The following is a 20,000-nucleotide window of genomic DNA, read 5'->3' as shown; positions in this document are numbered from 1 at the left end:
TTAGACACATAGACAAGTTCTCATTCTCATTACGTGCATCTTTGTCCTCACACCACCGATCACTGCCCCACCGCTGCCCTATAGCCCACCACGGTTAGCGACAATATTTTTCACTATCTCAGAACCTAAATAGGGAAGGATTCACTGTTGAAAACGTCTGTTCCTGCAGGTTTTCCAGAGCTTCCATTGGGCAGCTGTCTTTCCCTGGCCGCACCCCTGCCGCTCTCCAGCCCCCCTGCACGCTGCTGTGAGAGAGAGCGCTCTCTCCTTCCAGTGTTGTGACTCAGAAGTCACAAAAGTGAAAACGGGTCGAAGCGGCGGTTTTGCCGGCTACCTGATTCGCTCAGCTGCCCGGATCATGTAGCATAATTTTTTAAAAATCTTATGAGCCCACGTTGGGCTCTTTTTAAGGTAGTATTAGGTCCATTTTCAAGGTGCAGAAAGTGTCATCAAAAACACCATAATTCTGCATCCACTCAGATTTATTTGCATATCATAGAACGTCTCTAGCTGCGGCATAGTTAAAAATAGTCTTGGTCCTGTAAACGGTAACTCAGCCTTTCTACCAGGAAAGTGGATGTTAGGGGTGTCCTGATTAGAACAGGTTATACATTTCCAGAGGTGCAATGCATTCTCATGTCTGCAGCTAATTTTGGGCTCAGGTAGGAGAGAGTTTCCAGGGTTTTACTTGGCATCCTATATTCTACGTATAGTACTAGAAAGTACAGATTTCTTGCTCACAAATATTGCTGTTTGAGCATTCAGGTACTTTAAAAGCATGCACAGCAGGTTGCAAACTGAAACGGAAATATCATTTTAAGTAACATTCTATTACAGAACGACTTGTGTACCACTAATGTGTGTCATGTCATCTTTTTTTCTTATTAACAAGTGCCATTTCACGTTAATAAAGACGAGGGGTGGGGTGTTAGTTAAAGGGACCCTGAGATGTAGCCCTGGGTATGCATTTAAGCCTACCCACGTATAATTGGTTTTGCCCCCTCACTCACCCTGCCCCGCAATAAGCTCTCTGCCTGCTGGTTCATCAGTTTCCAAATGCGTTACAGCAGTGACTCTGCTAAAATTTGCACTGTGATCCCTGGAACAGGAAGCCTGCAGGACCTTTCTGCGCATGCTCCTCTGTTCTCTTCCCCTCATATGACGCGTGGCAGGTGGAAAAGGAACATTGTAGGAAAAAGCCAGGAAGCTTGCGCATGCGCAGAGGGGACCCACAGGCTTCCTGTTCTGGGGTTTACAGCACAACTTTTGACAGTGGCTGCTGTAATGCATTTTGAAACGGAAATGTTCATTGTGCCCCCCGCAGTGCCCAGTGCACTATACATTACCTGTCCGTGTCCGCCACTGGTTCCATCCTTTGTCCATACACGCTCCCCACGTGGTTGCCATAGCAACCTGAGCGTGTGTGACGTCGCACACGCACCCACGTTATGCCGTCAACCATGTGGGATGCATGTATGGATGGAGGACGTAGCCAACAGCAGACAGCTGCAGTGTGTGTGTTGGGGGGTGTCGCATTGAATGTTAGGGAGAACAGTGTTGGGCCAGAAAGGTGGCATCAGGGCTGATTCCGGATCGATTTTAGCTTGAAATTGATCGGGAATCGGCCTGTGGTGTATGGGCAGCCGACAGATCTCTCTCAGATTCCATTAGAGAGAGATTTTTCTCTTTGTTGAATCTGCCCATCATCGCTAGATGTATGCCTCCCTTACAGAGGAACTCCAGTGAAAATGTAATTTAAAAAAAAGTGCTTCATTTTTACAATAATTATGTATAAATTATTTAATCAGTGTTTGCCCATTGTAAAATCTTTTAAATTCCTGATTTACATTCTGACATTTATTACATGGTGACATTTTTACTGTTGGCAGGTGATGTAGCTTCTGTATGCTTTTTTTTGGCAGTTGGAAACAGCTGTAAACAGCTATTCCCCACAATGCAGCAAGGTTCACAGACAGTAAACTGCCAGGAGTACCACGGTACTCACAGCTTCTTATGGGAGGGGTTTCACCACAATATCAGTCATACAGCGGCCCCTGATGGTCTGTTTGTGAAAAGAAATAGATTTCTCATGTAAAAGGGGGTATCAGCTACTGATTGGGATAAAGTTTAATTCTTGGTCGGAGTTTCTCTTTAAGTAAATATCTGGTATTGACCGTTTAACTTGATTTACCATAGATTGAATAGTATGTTTGGCTTTACTAAAATGTGCTTCTTTTGCTGTAAAATCTGGCAAGACTATCGCATTTAACCACTTGAGGACCACTGTGCTAAACCCCCCTAAAGACCAGGCCATTTTTGTGGAAATTGGCCACTGCAGCTTGAATGCCTCGCTGCAGGGCCGCACAACTCGGTACACAAGTGATTTCTCCCCCTCCCCTTTTTTCCCAACCAACAAAGCTCTCTGTTGGTGGGGTCTGATGCCCCCCCAAGTCCCCCCCAGTGTGTTTTTACTTTTTTTTTTTTTTTTTTTTTTATAAATATTTGTCTATTTTATTTTTTACTTTGAAAACCCTCCCCCCCCCCCCCCCCCCCAGCCAGACAATCCTGGCGATCAGCTGTCATAGGCTTCTGCCTATGAGAGCCGGTTGCTCTCTAGTGTCCCACGACTGTCCCTAGTACAGCGCTGCTGCAGATCGCAGCACTGTACACAGTTATTAGTCTGCGGCATCGCCATCTAACAGTCTCCGCTCGGAGAATGAAGGCGGGGCGGAGCTCCGCCTCCCAAGCGCGCAGTTTCCTGCAGTAGCTGGCCCCAGAACTTGACACCAATTGGCGTTAGGCGGTCCTGGGGCTGCCGCGGTCACGCCCATTGGCGTGATGCAGTTGTTGGGTAGTTAAACAGCTCTACATACTGATGATTTTTTTTTTTTTTTTATATTGTAGATATTTGGTTTTCTGACAGTGTTTCAATTTGGGTATAGAATTATTTATTTATTCTTTTCTTTTCCCTCTTTCAGAAAGAGTTATCGGGACACAAAAATATTGTTGGATATATAGATTGTGCCATTAACTCTGCCAATGATAATGTCTGGGAGATCCTCATCCTCATGGAGTATTGCAGAGGTAAGGGTTTTTTTTCCCCCATCTCCTTAAAGGGAAACTTTAAGCAAAAAAAAAAAAAGTGCCCCAGGGGAAACTTGCTTCAGGAGGGAAAAGCCTCTGGATCTCGTCATCCTCAGCAGTCCCATTCCATCGGAGCCTTGCGCATGCACGCTTACTCCATCCAGCTTGGCTCTCTTCAGCAATTGCCAGATCAGGTCCATACTACTGCGCAGTAGCACGTGTCTACTCGGCTGTTTCCACCAGAGCCCAAGTGGGATGGTGGTAGAGCCCATGTGCATGTAGGCCACACATCGGTGGGCCCAGCAGTGAAAGGTGTCTGGGGAGGATGACGAGGAAGCCTCTTTAAGATCCAGGGACTTCCTCTTGAGGTAAGTATCTATTTCCTTTTTTAATGTTACAGGTTAACTTTAAAGTAAAAAAAATAAAGTTAGATGCTTAGCTAACGAGAGGGAATGTACTGGATCCCATAGATCTTTCCTGGGCCTCTGTCCATGGCCCTGTTCCACTGATTTTTTCCCTGGTGAAGTTATCTGACCAGCTCAGTTGAATAACCCTTTGGACTCCTCGTGTAGGCGTCAGAGAACATTTACGTGAGTCTAGGCTCCCAGATGTGCCCACCTTTGGAAGTACTCGGGGACGTGAGTACTTCCAAAGCTTGTAGAGGATATCAGAAGGCACAAATTGTAAATGGTGTCAGTGGTGGAACTACAGCATGGAGAGAGGGCTGGAAGACTCTATGGGATCCAGATCCTTTCCTCCTCTTAGCTCAGTATTGAACTCAATCAGTGTATCTATTGCAAGAACTGAGGGCAAACATTATTGCAGCTTGATTTCTTTGTGATTATGAAACCACTGCTTTTCTAACAAATGAAGATATAGGAATGTCAAAGTTTGCTGCTAGCCAATGGATTAGTCCAGGCTTCTAAAATAAGTAATAGCAAACCCTTCTAATCCAAACAGAGTAGACTCAGAGTAGAGATCTGTTGTCGGAGTTGCAAAGAATATCAATTTTAGTTTTTTTTTTTGTTTTGTTTTTTCAAAGTTTGACGCAGGCTTCTGATAGATGGAATGAACATTTTTAATATAGAGCTAAACAGAGCCGGATTTACAGCTCAGGAGCCTATAGGCACATAAGGTCTGGTGCCCTAAGCCCCACCCCTTAACACAGGCCACACCCCTCAACCACGCCCATTTTTATTACATGAAACCACACAAGGTAATGTAGATATTACCAAAGACAAGTAGAGCATACCAACAATGCAGATATCGCCAACGAAATGTAGAATTTACCAAATAAAGGCTGATATTACTAGCAACAAGCAAATACAACTGCAACCCAGATAATAATCCTGCAACAGAGGAAGAGATTCCAAAGTGCACCCCCCCCCACCTCCAGAGGCTTCTCACGTCCTCCTCCAGACCACCACCACTACCTAGGACTCGTGGACAAGCAGCTCCGGCTTACTCCGCAGGTTTGAGTGTACTTGTGCAAGCACAAAGAGGAGTGTGGCAGCATAACATATCAAACATGCTCCTTTCAGATACAGCAACAATGGGGGCCAGGAGGACTTGGGAAGACTCTACACGATCAAAATGCTTCCCACTTCCTAGAAATGTAATGTAAAATGTAAGATCCCTTTACACTATGAACCTGCCAAAGTTGCCCTAACATATTGCCCGATCGTAATTTTGATCAATTTCTAGTGGAAATCAACTGACATTACCGATAGGGCAGGACAGTTCCTTGCTGGTAGATTGGGGACAGGCCTGTGATGCATCTTCCCTCCTAATGCAGGTCTTCCTGGGGTTAAATGCAGGGTATTACCAAAGCAGAGCGGTCTCACTCACCTCTCCTCTGTGCTGTCCTCTCTCTCGGTGCACGGAGTGACCCCCATGAACTGACGGGGTACGCGAGTGCATACATGCTGCTAGGTCACTAGAAGACAGCAGCACACAGGAAGGAATACGCAGGCAGGACAGGTGAGCAAAGAGCTCAACTGTGCTAATACTGCGCAGAAGATTATGCACTGAACAAAAGAATGATGAAAAAAATATGTAGGACATTACACTATGACTATGGTAGGATTAGATTGTTAGCTCCTCTGAGAACGGTCAGTGACGTGACATGACTATGTACTCTGTAAAGTGCTGCAGAAGATGTCAATGCTATATAAATACATAATAATTATATGGTAGGACATTAGTCTATGACCGTGGTAGGATTAGATTGTGAGCTCCTCTGAGGACAGCCAGTGACATGACTATGTGCTCTGTAATGTGCTGCAGAAGATGTCAGTGCTATATAAATACATAATAATAATAATAATATGGGGGGACATTAAACTATGACTATGGTAGGATTAGAATGTGAACTCCTGTGAGGACAGTCAGTGACATGACTATATACTCTGTAATGTGCTGCAGAAGATGTCAGTGCTATATAAATACATAATACTAATATGGTGGGACATTAGACTATGACTATGGTAGGATTAGAGTGTGAGCTCCACTGGGGACAGTCAGTGACATGACTATGTACTCTGTAGAGTGCTGCAGAAGATGCCAGTGCTATATAAAATAATAATATGGTAGTACATTAGACCAGGGGTCCTCAAACGTTTTGGGTTGAGGGCCGGGTCAACATACTGCAGACAGCTGGGGGGCCGGAGTGTACATTAAATGATGTAAAAGTCTTTGCGGGCCAGACAGTGAAGCAAACCCAGGTGACAACCTGCAGTGGACAGCAGTGTCACCTGATGTGGAATTTCATTGGAAACCAGCGAATTACTGCTTTCTGGCTTCCATGTGGAAGGGTTTATGCCAGCACTGCTATTCTATGTGCGGACCCCCAGTATTTAAAGATGTAGCCGACCGCATCTATCAGTAATACATTTTGTGTGTTGGGGCCATTCAAAAAACATCAGGGGGCCACATTCGTCCCGCGGTCCTCAGTTTGAGGACCACTGCATTAGACTATGGTAGGATTAGTTTGTGAGCTCCACTGAGGACAGTTTTTGTCAGTCTCTTTTCAGGCAGTCTGGTCTCTGGTCCCCTGTCCTCTGGTTTTTAGTACCTCTCTGTGCAGCGCTGTCTTCTACCCATCTTCCTCTCCGTGTGCAGTCATGGTCAGCTACATGTGCCCTCCTGGCCAGGATGATTGATGGCTCCCTGGCCCTTACACAGTAGCACAGTGGTCTGGCAGCTGGCCTGGCTCCGGACAGACTACAGACCTCTCTCTCTCTTTGGCTAAGTTCAGGCGGACAGTTGTCTGTCACACAGGGCATTTTGATTCACACAAGCAGTCTGTGGAACTCTTCTCCTACTCTCCCCTTTCCCGCCACAGATAGTGAAGTTAGCAGAGAGAGGTTAGGCGTGACAGGATGTGTGTCACTTTACTGAGCCGAAGGGAGAAGGTAAGATAATTGATGCAAATACCTGCATTGTGCACATTCACAGAGCCAGCCTGCTCTTCCTATCCTCGCACGCACCGCACAGTCAGAGTCCTCCAACAGCAGGAAGCCGGGTTCTCTCTCCCATGAGGCGCTGGCTTCCTGCAGTGTTGCCTAGCAACGCTAACACTACAGACGGGCCCACGTTGGTCATCTCTTTGATGACAGCCGCGGCATGTGACAGGAGGGCGCCGTTGTCGGGGACTGCTACTTCAGGACGGCGGAGGGCGATCAGAGCGGGGAGGAATGTGCCCACGGAGCTCCGCCTCTCCAGCCGATGCTTCTAAATATATTAATGGCACTCTGCTCTCTTCAGAGAGAGAGAGAGCGCGACAAGGGGACACACTGGGAGAATACTGGCCCGCCTCTCACTAACTGGCCGCCTATAGGCACGTGCCTAGTGGGCCTTATGGTAAATCCGGCCCTGGAGCTAAACATATGTGTGCAGCAAATATGGCGATCTTACAAAAAAGTGCTGCAGGATGTTGAGGCCATTTTGAACTTGCTAATTTGCTAAAACATCAGATTTTCATTTCTTATATTGATTTCCATTTTAGAATATACAGAACTTAATTTTTTTTTCTTTACTTGTAAACTTTTTTTTTTTACATAAAACAAATGCACTATGTTTTCTTACCAAAAATCTCCAGTATAATTTTTCATTGTGTAATCTATTCAATACAATTACCCATGGTTTTATAAGATTGGCTGCTTTGTTTTGTACTTAGAGTGCATTTTGCTTTCCAGCTGGACAAGTGGTGAATCAGATGAATCAGAGGTTGCAGTCTGGGTTCACGGAGGCCGAGGTCTTGAGGATATTTTGTGATACGTGTGAAGCGGTTGCAAGACTTCATCAATGCAAAACTCCAATAGTGCATCGAGATCTGAAGGTAAACCTTTTTATTCAGTTTTTCTCAGTCCTTCATTTTCCATTGCATAAGTAATTGACGAAAAATTGAGATGTAAAGCTTAATTCACGTATTGTCTTTACGTAAGTATTCATTGTGCAAATGGCTTGTCATTTGGTTTTCTAAAATATTGAGATGTGACCCAGTGTTTAGTTATGCAAATTTAAAATTTTACTAAATTTCACAGCAACAAAAGTCGCATTAGGTAATTCATGTATTGACTAAAGCCATGTACAAACGCTAGATGGTTCTCAAGCAAGGTGGCTGGTTGGAGTCATGGTTATTATTCTCTCACCCTGCTCCGTCGTGTAGTGCAGCTGGCTTTCCTGCCCCTCCTTAACAACAGAACATGTTGCTAGCCTGCAGGCGAGCCATGCGTCTGCACAGAACTCAACCCTGAACTGTCAGTTGAGGAATTGAGTGCTGATCCCTGTCAGGTGACAATCGTATATCTGTACATGGTTTGACTATAGATAGTTTTCTTGCAAAAAAAAATTATCTATATAGTAAGTCATTAAGGGTGTTAACCAAAGAAATAGATTTGTCAAAACAACAAATGTTACTTTAGGTAAAGTAATTTTAAAATGTGATTGTGGTTACATAGGTAGTCTAACATCACAGGTAAAAGTAGTGTAACATTTCAGGGCCCTTTTATCAGAAATTATGCCCCTTATGCTGCAGATATCTTGGCCCTGGAGCTGTTTCCTCTGAGGCTCCGTTACCACCTGACTTCCGCATCACGTGCGGCTAGCGGGATCGAACAATATAATGTATAATGTGGCTGGAGCCAAGGGCATATGGGCTCTCCCGTAGGCTATATAGGGCATGCATCCGCTGGCCCGAGATATCGCAAACTGCACAGAAGTGCGGTCTGCTTACTGCCACGGATCCTGCAGATCTGTGGCAGCATAACAAGTGTGGACCAGTGTGAACATCTCCTATCTATAACATAGGAGCCGTTCACTCACCGCTTAGCAATGTCTAGAGAATTAAAGAAAATAAGTCAGTTTTCTGCTCTAGTGGGAACAGAGCCTTACACTACTACATGTTGCTTGTAGTTACTTTCAGGGCTGTGGAGTTGGAGTCGGAGTATTTTTGTAGCAACTCCACAAGCATGGTAAATATTAAACTAAGGAGTCTGTAAAAAGCCCTTCTTTTTTTTTTTACCACTCTTTTTCTCTTTACACCTGGAATCTGTCAGGATTTTGACTGTTTTCTCCTGCAATGTCTGAAGTGAGCAGAAAAATCAACTGTGCTCCTAATTGGTCACTGAGGGAGAAGATGGGCCCAGCAGAGTGAAAGCAGATTAGTAGAGAATATCAGAAATGGTAGCATCTCACATGCAAGAAGAACATTTTCAAATGCAAACACTTGTCCCAGGCAAGACTATAAAGGAAAAAGGATGCATCATTGCGGATTTTGAAAATTTTAAGGTTCAGGTTATACCTCCAGTCCCAATTTATGGGGAGCAAAGAAACCTCAAATAGTTTTTTTTTTCCCACTTGTTTGGTTGTCTGAGAATCCAGTTTACAGTGCTGTTTCCACTGGCTTTTAACACGTTTACTCTGCATATCTCCTAGTCTCTATTTGTTGACTGTATTGTGCTTCCTGTCTTTATGGAGCTTTCATGCCTAAGATGACCATCATGACATTTTACCTATATGTTGTCTGAAGTATCTGACTAGTCTGCTTCTCAGGATCATTTCAGATGCCACGTTAGTCAGAGATAGAAACCTTGGTTTATTGGCTTCACAAACTTATCTGATTTCTGTTGGTCCAATCACATAAGGCTCCAGGGTAAAGTGAAAATAAGCTTATTGACATTACATGTACTTTTTTTTTTTTCTGTAGCAGCATATCTATTTGAACAGAGGGGGGAATTTGTAATTCCACTGTTTGTGTTGTAAAAATCAACAGAACACCCATTTTATACTTAAAGTGGATCCGAGATAAACGTTTACTCATTGCATAATTGTGTTCTTTTCATATAGTTTATAGGGCATTCCTCAAGCCAAATACTTTTTTTTTGTTTTCTTTTAATACTCTAATTCCCTATAAACTAAACAAGCCTTGCCCATAGCTCCTTTTTTTGCCTTGGCAATGTAGCAAGGGCTTATGGGAGCTCAGTCTGGGCAGGAGGAGGAGGAGATTACTAGCCATTAATTTCAGAGGCAGAGGAGGAGAGGGGACTGAATTTACACACAGGCAAGCTGATAGCATCTCCAGCCCTCAGCCTGTGACAATGTGACAAACAGAACATGGCTGCCCTCATTGTATGTAAATAATCATAAACATTTGAAGCAGTTTGCTGCTAGATATGCTGTGTAAACTATCTAAACTTTAGATAAGATATACAGTGGTTTGCAAAAGTATTCGGCCCCCTTGAAGTTTTCCTCATTTTGTCACATTACTGCCACAAACATGAATCAATTTTATTGGAATTCCACGTGAAAGACCAATACAAAATGGTGTACACGTGAGAAGTGGAACGAAAATCATACATGATTCCAAACGTTTTTTTACAAATAAATAACTGCAAAGTGGGGTGTGCGTAATTATTCAGCCCCCTTTGGTCTGAGTGCAGTCAGTTGCCCATAGACATTGCCTGATGAGTGCTAATGACTAGAGTGCACCTGTGTGTAATCTGTCAGTACAAATACAGCTGCTCTGTGACGGCCTCAGAGGTTGTCTACGAGAATATTGGGAGCAACAACACCATGAAGTCCAAAGAACACACCAGACAGGTCAGGGATAAAGTTATTGAGAAATTTAAAGCAGGCTTAGGCTACAAAAAGATTTCCAAAGCCTTGAACATCCCACGGAGCACTGTTCAAGCGATCATTCAGAAATGGAAGAAGTCTGGCACAACTGTAAACCTACCAAGACAAGGCCGTCCACCTAAACTCTCAGGCCGAACAAGGAGAGTGCTGATCAGAAATGCAGTCAAAAGGCCCATGGTGACTCTGGACAAACTGCAGAGATCTGCGGTGGGGGAATCTGTCGATAGGACAACTATTAGTCGTGCACTGCACAAAGTTGGCCTTTATGGAAGAGTGACATGAAGAAAGCCATTGTTAACAGAAAAGCATAAGAAGTCCCGTTTGCAGTTTGCCACAAGCCATGTGGGGGACACAGCAACCATGTGGAAGAAGGTGCTCTGTTCAGATGAGACCAAAATGGAACTTTTTGGCCAAAATGCGAAACTCTGTGTTTCGGAAAACGAACACTGCACATCACTCTGAACACACCATCCCCACTGTCAAATATGGTGGTGGCAGCATCATGCTCTGGGGGTGCTTCTCTTCAGCAGGGACAGGGAAGCTAGTCAGAGTTGTTGGGAAGATGGATGGAGCCAAATACAGGGCAATCTTGGAAGAAAAGCTCTTGGAGTCTGCAAAAGACTTGATACTGGGGCGGAGGTTCACCTTCCAGCAGGGCAACGACCCTAAACATACAGCCAGGTCAACAATGGAATGCTTGAAAACCAAAACCTATCCATGTGTTAGAATGGCCCAGTCAAAGTCCAGATCTAAATCCAATTGAGAATCTGTGGCAAGATCTGAAAAACTGCTGTTCACAAACGCTGTCCATCTAATCTGATTGAGCTGGAGCTGTTTTGCAAAGAAGAATGGGCAAGGATTTCAGTCTCTAGATGTGAAAAGCTGGTAGAGACATACCCTAAAAGACTGTTAGCTGTAATCGCAGAAAAAGGTGGTTCTACAAAGTATTGACTCAGGGGGCCGAATAATTATGCACACCCCACTTTGCAGTTATTTATTTGGAAAAAAAAATGTTTGGAATCCTGTATGATTTTCGTTCCACTTCTCACATGTACACCGCTTTGTATTGGTCTTTCACATGGAATTCAAATAAAATTGAATCATGTTTGTGGCAGTAATGTGACAAAATGTGGAAAACTGCAAGGGGGCCAAATACTTTTGCAACCCACTGTATAGACAAGTTACTTGTTGTAGTTAGTTTTTCATCTCGGATCCACTTTAACATGTTACCATTTGTGTGCAACAGATAATGTATTTTCTTTACTTTTAAGGTTGAGAACATTCTTCTAAATGACAATGGGAATTATGTGTTATGTGACTTCGGAAGTGCAACAAATAGATTTCTTAACCCTCAGAAAGATGGTGTGAACATTGTAGAAGAGGAGATTAAAAAGTAAGTTGAAAATAAAGACTGGCTCAAGCAGCATATGTGTACTTCATTTTGTTTTTTAATTTAATGTTCTGTTGGAGCTTTTTAAAACATAATAATAAATTAATCTTTGAGCACAACTTGAAATTGATATTTAAAGGGAACCTGTAGGGGGGGGGGTGTCCAATTTGGGTACTTACCGCAATAGAGAGACGCCTCTGAATGAGCCAGAGACTCCGCCCCCCCCCCCCCGCTCCTCCAAGCCGTTCCTCCGTTGTCCCTCCAGAAAATATGCTCGTCGACGGCTTGTGCATGTGCAGTACCATGGATTTGATTGTGCTTGCTGTTTTCCGACTGAGCGGGTCCAACTGCACTTCGGGGGGGATTTTCTTGCTTGATTGGCTTTAAATTAGTTTCTCTTTCAGTTTGAGAGACCACACAGGCCCTTAATAATTGATTAGATTAACTCAGTTGTGGGAATTTGGGTTCAGCTGGCAAGGTTAAAACGTCGTACAATATGCAAGATTGTAAATAGGGCCAATGGTTTTTTTGTTTTTTTACATTTTGAATGATATTTGGTTTGTTTTATTGATCATAAATTGATCGGGAGGGTGTTTTTTTTTTTTTTTTTTTTTTTTTTTTTTGTATTCTGCTTTTGAGCAAGTAGCAGCAATGTCACTGACCGTAGTCCTATGCAAACAAATCATGGACTGGTTTTGTACTGCATTGTTTTTGTGACATTTTTGAGTAAAATTACACCAAAAGTGTGTGATTAAACTAGTCAATTTATCTGAATCATAGAGGAACACCCACATCGTAACAACTGGTGTGCCCAGACCCCTTCCCCAATGCCTCCAGGGGTACACAATCAACAGCTTCAAGATTGGGTCTGCACCACCTTAGTGAATGAAGAAAAGCGCTTTTAGTAGAGCATCTTATTACTGTCAGTTTTTTTCATTTGTGGCAGTCTCTGTAATCCACACTTATGTTTTCGTAAAGCAGCATTATGTGTATGATTAAAATGTGTTGTCATTTTTTTTACTCCTATACAGGAAGTTAATAGTAGTGTAATGTTTAGAAATTATTAATTTCTTTAATAGTTAAAAATCACATTTGCATGGCTGCTGTTACTTGTTCTAGATAGTGACTGTCAGGTACATTCTCCTGCCTGGATTGTATGAAACACATCTCATCTATGGTCTAACTCTAAACCATTAAAAACCGCATAATCCTAATGGCAAAAAAAAATATAAATGGTTTTCAAGTTACTGAGAGGGGTAACACTGTAACGTCTACTTTACTTAGGAGCAAATTAATAACATTATCTTTGCCATGCTCAAATCAGAATGACTAGAGGTATATCAAGCTGTGTAGATAATGCAAAACAGCTTCTGTTTTATCCAGGGAGGGAGGCAGAGAGCTTCTCTAATTTGTTTGCACCACAGTTACTTAATTACAAGACACTTTGATAATTTTCCTGCACCCAGCAATAATATCAATTAGCATCAGTGAAGTGTAAATAAGTTTTTAAAGGACTCCCAAGATGAATAGGTTAATCTATGCTTACCTGGGGTTTCTTCCACCACCAAGAAGTAATGTCGGTCCCTCGCTGTAGCTCCGGTCCTCCTCCGTGTCCCACTGGCAACCTGTAAAAGATGTGCATGTGCGTGCAAGCATGATATGCATATCCACGTCACCGGGGAGTGTACTGCACATGCGCACAATACTACTGCACAGGTGCATTATGCGCCAGATGTCTTGGGCGCATCTACAAAGGGGCGTTTAGCTGTGGCTAAAAGTATTTAGAGACACGGGATCAGCAGAAGAGTCAGGCAACGGGTATTATTTTAAAAATAAAAATCCATATCCTTCTCAGTTTAGGTTCCCTTTAACCACTTGCCGACCGCCCACAGCCGATGGGCGGCGGCAAGGGCTGGGCCCAAACGTCCGCAATACGCCTATCGGCGGTGGCGGACGTGGTTATGCGCCGATTGCGCCACGCGATCAGGCGCCGGCGACAGGCTCCGCCCCCTTGCGCAGTAACCCGCCGGCCGTTCGGAAGCGTTGGCGGGTTACTAGCTGCTAGATCGCCGCTACAAAGTGTATAATACACTTTGTAATTGTATTGTATACAAAGTGTATTATACAGGCTGCCTCCTGCCCTGGTGGTCCCAGTGTCTGAGGGACCACCAGGGCAGGCTGCAGCCACCACGGTAAGCACCCAAGCACACTGATCCCCCCCCCCCTCCCTGCCCCCTGATCGCCCACAGCACCCCTCAGACCCCCCATGCCCACCCCCCAGACCACTGTTTGCACCCAATTACCCCCCTAATCACCCATCAATCACTCCCTGTCACTATCTGTCAACGCTATTTTTTTAATGCCCTAAATTGCCCCCTGGGGGCTCCTGATCACCCCCCCACCCCTCAGAATCTCCCCAGACCCCTCCCCCTGTGTACTGTATGCATCTATCCCCCCTGTAATAACCCACTGATCACCTGTCAATCACCCATCAATCACCCCCTGTCACTGCCACCCATCAATCAGCCCCTAACCTGCCCCTTGCGGGCAATCACCCACCCACACCATCAGATCGCCTGCAGACCCGCCGTCAGATCACCTCCCAAGTGCATTGTTTACATCTGTTCTGCCATGTAATCACCCCCTGTCACCACCTGTCACTGCTACCCATCAGATTAGACCCCTATCTGCTCCTAGGGCACCCAATCACCCGCCCACACCCTCAGAACGCTATCAGACCCCAGCCCTGATCACCTCGCCAGTGCATTGCTTGCATCTATTCCCCCCCCTCTAATCACACCTTGAGACACCCATCAATCACCTCCTGTCAGCCCCCCTAGCACTCCTATCCATCAGATCAGGCCCAATACAACCTGTCATCTAAGCGGCCACCCTGCTTATGACCGATTCCACAAAATTCGCCCCCTCATAGACCACCTGTCATCAAAATTTGCAGATGCTTATACCCCTGAACAGTCATTTTGAGACATTTGGTTTCCAGACTACTCACGGTTTTGGGCCCGTAAAATGCCAGGGCAGTATAGGAACCCCACAAGTGACCCCATTTTAGAAAACACACCACAAGGTATTCTGTTAGGTGTATGACGAGTTCATAAAAGATTTTTTTTGTCAAAAGTTAGCGGAAATTGATTTTTATTGTTTTTTTCACAAAGTGTCATTTTTCACTAACTTGTGCCCAAAAAAATATAATCTTCTATGAACTCACCATGCACCTAACGGAATACCTTGGGGTGTCTTCTTTCTAAAATGGAGTCACATGTGGGGTTCCTATACTGCCCTGGCATTTTAGGGGCCCTAAACCGTGAGGAGTAGTCTAGAAAACAAATGCCTCAAAATGACCTGTGAATAGGACGTTGGGCCCCTTAGAGCACTTAGGCTGCAAAAAAGTGTCACATGTGGTATCAGGAGAAGTAGTATAATGGATTTTGGGGTGTATTTTTACACATACCCATGCTAGGTGGGAGAAATCTCTCTGTAAATGGACAATTGTGTGTAAAAAAAAAAAAAAAATTGTCATTTACAGAGATATTTCCCCCATCCAGCATGGGTATGTGTAAAAATACACCACAAAACACATTATACTACTTCTCCTGAGTACGGCGGTACCACGTGTGGCACTTTTTTGCACCCTAAGTGCGCTAAGGGGCCCGAAGTCCAATGAGTACCTTTAGGATTTCACAGGTCATTTTGCGACATTTGGTTTCAAGACTACTCCTCACGGTTTAGGGCCCCTAAAATGCCAGGGCAGTATAGGAACCCCACAAATGACCCTATTTTAGAAAGAAGACACCCCAAGGTATTCCGTTCATAGAAGATTTTCTTTGGAACATCTTTTACCTTGGGTAGTCTTCTTTCTAAAATGGGGTCATTTGTGGGGTTCCTATACTGTCCTGGCATTTTAGGGGCCCTAAACCGTGAGGAGTAGTCTTGAAACCAAATGTCGCAAAATGACAAACAAACAATTGTAATTTACAGAGATCTTTCTCCCACCCACATGTGTGGCACTTTTTTGCAGCCTAAGTCCAATGAGCACCTTTAGGCTTTACAGGGGTGCTTACAATTAGGCACCCCCAAAATGCCAGGACAGTAAACACACCCCACAAATGACCCCATTTTGGAAAGTAGACACTTCAAGGTATTCAGAGAGGAACATAGTGAGTCCGTGGCAGATTTCATTTTTTTTTTTGGTCGCAAGTTAGAAGAAATGGAACCTTTTTTTTTTTTTTTGTCACAGTGTCATTTTCCGCTAACTTGTGACAAAAAATAAAATCTTCTATGAACTCACCATGCCTCTCAGTGAATACTTTGGGATGTCTTCTTTCCAAAATGGTGTAATTTGGGGTTATTAATACTATCCTGGAATTTTTAGCACCGCTTGAAACATGACAGGTGGTCAGAAAAGTCAGAGATGCCTCAAAATGGGAAAATTCACTTTTGGCACCATAGTTTGTAAACACTATAACTTTTACCCAAACCAATAAATATACACTGAATGGATTTTTTTTTTTTTATCAAAGACATGTAGTATAATAAATTTGGACAAAAAATGTATACAGAAATTTTACTTTATTTGAAAAATGTCAGCACAGAAAGTAAAAAAAATAATTTTTTTGACAAAATTCATGTCTTTTTTGATAAATATCATAAAAACTAAAACTCACAGCAGCAATCAAATAGCACCAAAAGAAAGCTGTATTAGTGACAAAAAAAGGAGGGAAAATTCATTTAGGTGGTAGGTTGTATGACCGAGCAATAAACCATGAAAGCTGCAGTGGTCTGAATGGAGAAAAAAGCTCTGGTCCTTAAGGGGCGAAAAGACTGTGGTCCTCAAGTGGTTGTGTACTAAGCAATGCTAAAGTTCATGTTCCAAAATGTGATCATGGCTTGTGTATGAATACAAACGCAGATGACTACTGATAAAGTTTTCAAATAAGACCTGACCATGCAGGTGGATAGAAACATTAAGGCTGGTTTCACAGTGGGACGTTACAGGCGCACGTTAGAGCAGCCTGTAACGCAGGCCACCGCACAGTAATAAAAAATCAATGGGGCTGTTCACAGTGCGGACGTTGCGTTACATTGTAACGCTGCGTCACAAGACAACGTACTGCATGCAGTACTTTAGACGCGGCCGAGCCGCGTTAGACTGCTTGCACATGCTCAGTAATGTTGGGGAGGAGCGGAGAGCGGCCAGGCACATGGCTAATTAATATGCACTGCACGTTATGACGTGCAGTGTTTACTTCCTGGAGCAGCCGCTCTGTGCGGCGATTGGCCGGGGGGACCACGTGATGCCGCATGCGCACAAGAGTACGCATCACGGACGCCAGAGTGAGCTGCACAACGCGGCTCACTCTGACGTCCAGATCCAGCACCACCAGGCGTTGAGTTAGGGGGACGTTATGCGACCTTAACGCCTCCTGGTGTGAAATTAGCCTAAATCATGTACTGTAAACATACTATGAAATGCATAACACATACCCAACATAGTAATTCAGATGGTGGATCTTTAAAAGGCTCCCTGCACACTGCAAATCCGTTTTCCGATTCCGTTTCCGATTTTCCTTGAATACATTCAACAGAAAAATGGATCAAAAAATGCAGCATGCAGTTAAGATTAAAAATCTGAATCGGAATCGGATGTAAAAACAGATTAAAAATCTGAATCTGAATCTGATTTGCTTACAGTGTGCAAGAGGCCAAACGTTGAATGTTTAAAAAATCTACTTTACAAGCTTGCATAATCCCTCCTAAAGCTGTCTAGCTAACTATTAAACATATTGAAGTGTATAATACAATAATTCTATTACGTACTGATCTACATCGTATTCGGGTTTCCCTGGTATTCCTATTGTTTATGCATAAGGTAGTGCTGCTGTATGCATGTTTGGAGCCTCGTGGTGCATGTCAGAGATTTTTATGAAAAGGGTGTTCTCCTGCATGAACTGATAGATAAGGTGCATAATACTTGTACGTTGGGGTGCCATGGTGTAGCCTTCTAAAGAGGAACTTAAACTCAAGACTGAACGTTGTCCCAATCCGTAGCTGATACCCCCTTTCCTATGAGAAATCTTTACCTTTTCTCAAATAGATCATCAGGAGGGTCTGTATGGCTGATATTGTGGTGAAACCCCTCCCACAGTGTGATGCCATGACCATGGTCATGACCGTTTCCTTGCTGTGAACCTTGTTGCATTGTGGGAAATGACAGCTGTTTCCAACTGCCAAGCAACTAGTATCTCCCTCTGTGCATATGTACATCTATAAAACAAAAAAAAAACACCTTTTAAGCCCATCACATTGTTAGTGGTTGTGGTTATAGATAATGGATAATGGCAGTTGTCTGCCAGTAGTAAAGATGATTACGTGCAGGTTCAATGTAGATCAAACATGAACAAATTGCATGGCGAATATCCATCATTTCTTGATGGCTCGTCTATTTTTTTTTTAACTTCTCACTTGGCAATGTATTTTTTTTTTTTTTTTTTTTTTTTTCCCTTTTACTACTAATTTTTGGGTAAAGTTCCTTTTAATAACTGGGTTATCTGTAGGTGTCAAAACTGCTGCCAAAGCAACAGTAGATTAGTGTCAGAGTTGAATGTGCATTAGCTACTTTCACACTGGTGCACTGCATCAGACAATATGACATTGCTAATGCAGTGCAATTCTATTGTAAAATATGTTTACATCGGCTTGTTAGCTCTGTATTGTGATGGAGTCCATTAGAATAATACAAGGCATGCTATATGGTACCGGATAACGTGTGTTAACAGTTGCAATGAAGCATAGTTTTCATGTACTCTATGCTTCACATTGCACACATACTGGTTTATGGATGCAAATTTACCATAGGTGCTTATGCTGGCTTTCACGCTACAGTGCATGCTGTGTTTTTACTGTTTGCATTCTTAAAAAAAACCCAAAAACCTTTTCTCAAAATGCACATAAATTTTAATGTTAATGAATTTCGGCAATCATGAGCAGAAGTGTATACTGATGTGAATAAAAACACATTCACAAACATGCATGCATAAAAACATTAATATTAGAGATTGTGGAAGGATATTTGTACACTGTGCAGTTATATATTTATCTTTGCAAGCGTACATTTAAAAGTAAGCACGTGTGTGGGGAAAAAAAGTATATATATATTTTTTTTTTTTTATTTGCTTCCTTTACACAAGTACCAGTGGTGGAGTTTGGTGTTTTTTCAGCATTACATTTTATGTAGTCAATATCTTCATTCACTGTTCCCTCGATATGTACCTCTGTATGAGCTGAAGGAGGCTTTTGCAAGAAAACCTGTCAGATCAGTGTGTTGTATCGTAGCCTGACATCTAATGTAATATGTCACTAAAACATTCTATTGTCTTCCCAGTCAAAAAATACAGTCATCGTAGCTGGCAGATTACGCAACACCCTGTTTGTGTGCGGTCTTGTCTATGGAACTAGCAACCTGCATACATTCCTGTTTATGATAGATGTATCCAAAGCAGTACACAGACTACTGTACACTAGTAAATGGCCACCAAATTTAACCAACAGATAGATCCCTCTCTGACCAACAAAGTCACCCCCATCTAGTGCTCTTATGAGGCCCCTGCAAAGTGTCGGCAGCGGAGAACAGTTACCTGTCTGTACATACTCCTGTGTCCTGTCTGTACACTCCTCCTATGTCCTGTCTCTATCCCCTCTGGCCACCTGTGACCCGGCAGCATATATGTAGTCACTTAAAATACATGACACCAGGTCTTGGGAAACCGACACCCTGGTGGGGACAAAGACAGAGGAGGAAGCGATCCATTAGACAGGTGGATGCACTCCACTGCTAACACTCTGCAGAGCCTCAGGGGAGCACTATGGGGGGAGAGCGGAGGAAGCTTCGTCAAGTCAGCTGCTAGTATACCACCATCCACCTGCTCCCTTTCACGTAAGGTCTTCCGTCCTGAACAGTCAACAGTTTTGATTGATTTTGGATTGAAATGTATCATTACGAGTGGCCATGTTGGAACTTCTTATTCTGGCAGATTCCTTCACAGTGATTGAATCTGCTAGGGGAAATAGATAAGTGTATGGGCACCTTTTGAGATAATAGGTTGAACATGATCTCACTATTCTGCCCAGTGTGCATAGTGATTATAGGCATTCTTGGATCTGTGAGAGGGGTTTGGAGCATGAGATATCCTGCTTATAGGGGAATCCAATAGTATGGCCAGGTTCTCACTTGTTGGTGCAGAAATTGTGCACAGTTTTCACACACATTTTTCAGACACCGTACAGGCTCATGTTTGAAAATTAGTCTCCAGCACAGTGTAAAACACAGGGAAACTGTGTACAGCGTCCTAAAGGGTGTTCTACAGGCTATCTG

At 43.4% G+C, this 20,000-nt stretch overlaps 1 protein-coding gene across 1 annotated transcript in view; it reads left to right on the top strand.

The window, feature by feature from the left end:
• BMP2K (BMP2 inducible kinase) overlaps nucleotides 1-20,000 on the top strand; it is a 221,533-nt gene that overhangs the window by 123,216 nt on the left and 78,317 nt on the right. The window contains exons 3-5 of the mRNA XM_068233657.1: nucleotides 2,979-3,084; nucleotides 7,281-7,423; nucleotides 11,493-11,614. Of these exons, the coding sequence (XP_068089758.1) occupies nucleotides 2,979-3,084; nucleotides 7,281-7,423; nucleotides 11,493-11,614 (371 nt within the window). The remainder of the gene's footprint in view (nucleotides 1-2,978; nucleotides 3,085-7,280; nucleotides 7,424-11,492; nucleotides 11,615-20,000) is intronic.

The sequence above is a fragment of the Hyperolius riggenbachi genome, chromosome 1 (assembly GCF_040937935.1).
Source record: "Hyperolius riggenbachi isolate aHypRig1 chromosome 1, aHypRig1.pri, whole genome shotgun sequence".
NCBI classification, from domain to species: Eukaryota; Metazoa; Chordata; class Amphibia; order Anura; family Hyperoliidae; genus Hyperolius; species Hyperolius riggenbachi.
Note: the sequence above shows the minus strand (reverse complement) of the source record. Positions and strands in the feature narration are given on the sequence as shown.